The sequence below is a fragment of the Limulus polyphemus genome, unplaced genomic scaffold (assembly GCF_000517525.1).
Source record: "Limulus polyphemus unplaced genomic scaffold, Limulus_polyphemus-2.1.2 Scaffold9937, whole genome shotgun sequence".
NCBI lineage: Eukaryota > Metazoa > Arthropoda > Merostomata > Xiphosura > Limulidae > Limulus > Limulus polyphemus.
Genome location: NW_013675547.1, coordinates 14,810 through 17,151, shown reverse-complemented (window position 1 = coordinate 17,151; position 2,342 = coordinate 14,810). Strand labels below are relative to the sequence as shown.

Here is a 2,342-nt window from a genome sequence, read left to right as displayed (position 1 = left end):
CGATATAGTGTTACACTAAGAGCACATTTATTGACAGATATTTAACCAGTATTTAGATAAATGATGTGGTTGCACATTTATTGACAGATATTTAACCAGTATTTATAACACCACATCGTTTATCTTATTACCTTTAGCACTATTTATCAGTCATGTTTGTACAAAGCTGTGAAGTTAAAAATTTATTGGAAAACCCATCAAAAGTGCAACTCTTTGTTTTTATAATACTGGATAAATATCTATCAGTATATGCACCCATAGAGTTTCTCTGTGATTTAACAGCACGGACTGTTCGTGATCTGTCACGAGGAAAACCACCTTCTTTGGACGTTGTAATAATTAATTATTTCTGTTTAACTTGTATTACGTATACTTTATTAGCTTAAACAACTACATTAAACAGGTGTTACCAATTCCTTAACACAAAATTCCAGTGGTTTACACGGTTCCAGCAGTAATGTGTGCATACAAGAACTTGTAGTAGTAGCAGGGGGGATACCTTGCATATGACAAATAAAATAGATTGTTGTTAATTAACACATTTTGGAGAAACTGTTACAGCTGTCCATTATGGTTTGATATCATATGATTTTTACTGCAAACGTATATTTTTAACAGTTTAGCCCATGGAGATTATAAGTTATGATAATGTATTCTGTTATAATATATTATTATATATATAGGTATACATAGATTTAAAAATAATTCGTTCACAACAATGTATATATTTTAATTGTTACCTATCCATTCACAAGTGTATTTTCATTGTCACCTATCCATTTGCAACAATATATATATATATATTCATTGTTACCTATCCATTCACAACAATATATGTATTTTCATTATTACTTATCCTTCACAACAATGTATACATTTACATTGTTACTTATCCATTAACAACAATGCAGACATTTACATTGTTACTTATCCATTCCCAACAATGTATATGTTTTAATTGTTTACTATCCATTCCCAACAATATATGTATTTTCATTGTTACCTATCCATTCACAACAATGTATATGTTTTAATTGTTTACTATCTATTCCCAACAATGTATATGTTTTAATTGTTTACTATCCATTCACAACAATGTATGTATTTTCATTATTACTTATCCATTCACAACAATATATGTATTTTCATTGTTACCTATCCATTCACAACAATGTATATGTTTTAATTGTTTACTATCTATTCCCAACAATGTATATGTTTTAATTGTTTACTATCCATTCACAACAATATGTGTATTTTCATTGTTACCTATCCATTCACAACAATGTATATGTTTTAATTGTTTACTATCTATTCCCAACAATGTATATGTTTTAATTGTTTACTATCCATTCACAACAATGTGTATTTTCATTGTTACCTATCCATCTACAACTATGTAAAATATCAGAAGTTTTAACATGGTTTGCACTGCAACCGTTGGATCTGTATTATTGTAAGATCATTTGAAATTATAATCAACAGCTGTACAGTAACCAAAAGCTTGCAATAAGCTAAACACAAACGTGGAATTAACTCAATTAATGATAGTTATTAGTTTTCTACCCAAATTATGAGCCTCAAAGAAAACATATACCCAACAGTAATCCTGCAATACAGATTCTTCACTACCCTCAACAGGAGTCTTGTGTTAAAAATTTACCAATTACTCTTAACAGGAATTGTGTGGTTAAATATTTCTTCAGCACTTGCAACAGCAGATATGTAGTAAAAGACCTTCATGAAACTAAAAAGCAGATTTATGTTACAGATTCTTCATCACCTTTAATAAGAGTTTTGTGTAAAAGATTCTACGACACCCAGCAGCAGGTACGTATGTGGTAAAGATCGTTCATGACAAAAAAAACTAGTTTTTTATTAAAGATTTCTCACGACAGTCAACTCTGATTGTGCGTTAATTAAAATTCATAACACTCAACAGTTACGAAGTTTTCATGACATTTAAAAGAAGTTTTAGAACACATAACACTGAAATTAGTAGCAATTCACTTTATTTACCTGTAGGAGTGGAAAGGTGAGGGCAACAATGAAATTGGCCGACCAGTTTGCCAGACATCCAAGCCCCATTCCTGTTGCCCTGGGACCTTGATGGAAGAGTTCACTGCCAATCATATATGGAAGTGGACCTAAAAGACAAAAATATAATTACAGTTTCTTCTGTATCTCACATTCAGCAACCTATAACTTTTTGTGGTGTGGAAAAATATAGGAGAATCAATTACGAGCCTGGACCACAGTTTTCTGATCATCAGGACCTCTTTGTATTGTATTTTATCATATGATATCAAACCATAATGGATGGATGTCACAGCTTTTCTAGT

General features: G+C 30.8%; 1 protein-coding gene across 3 annotated transcripts in view; it reads right to left on the bottom strand.

Annotated features, from left to right (window-relative positions):
• LOC106476157 (solute carrier family 2, facilitated glucose transporter member 1-like) overlaps positions 1–2,342 on the bottom strand; it is a 19,426-nt gene that overhangs the window by 3,840 nt on the left and 13,244 nt on the right. For all 3 annotated transcript variants that reach the window (XM_013936826.2, XM_022380093.1, XM_022380094.1), the window contains exon 10: positions 2,020–2,147. In XM_013936826.2, coding sequence (XP_013792280.1) covers positions 2,020–2,147 — 128 coding nt within the window. The remainder of the gene's footprint in view (positions 1–2,019; positions 2,148–2,342) is intronic.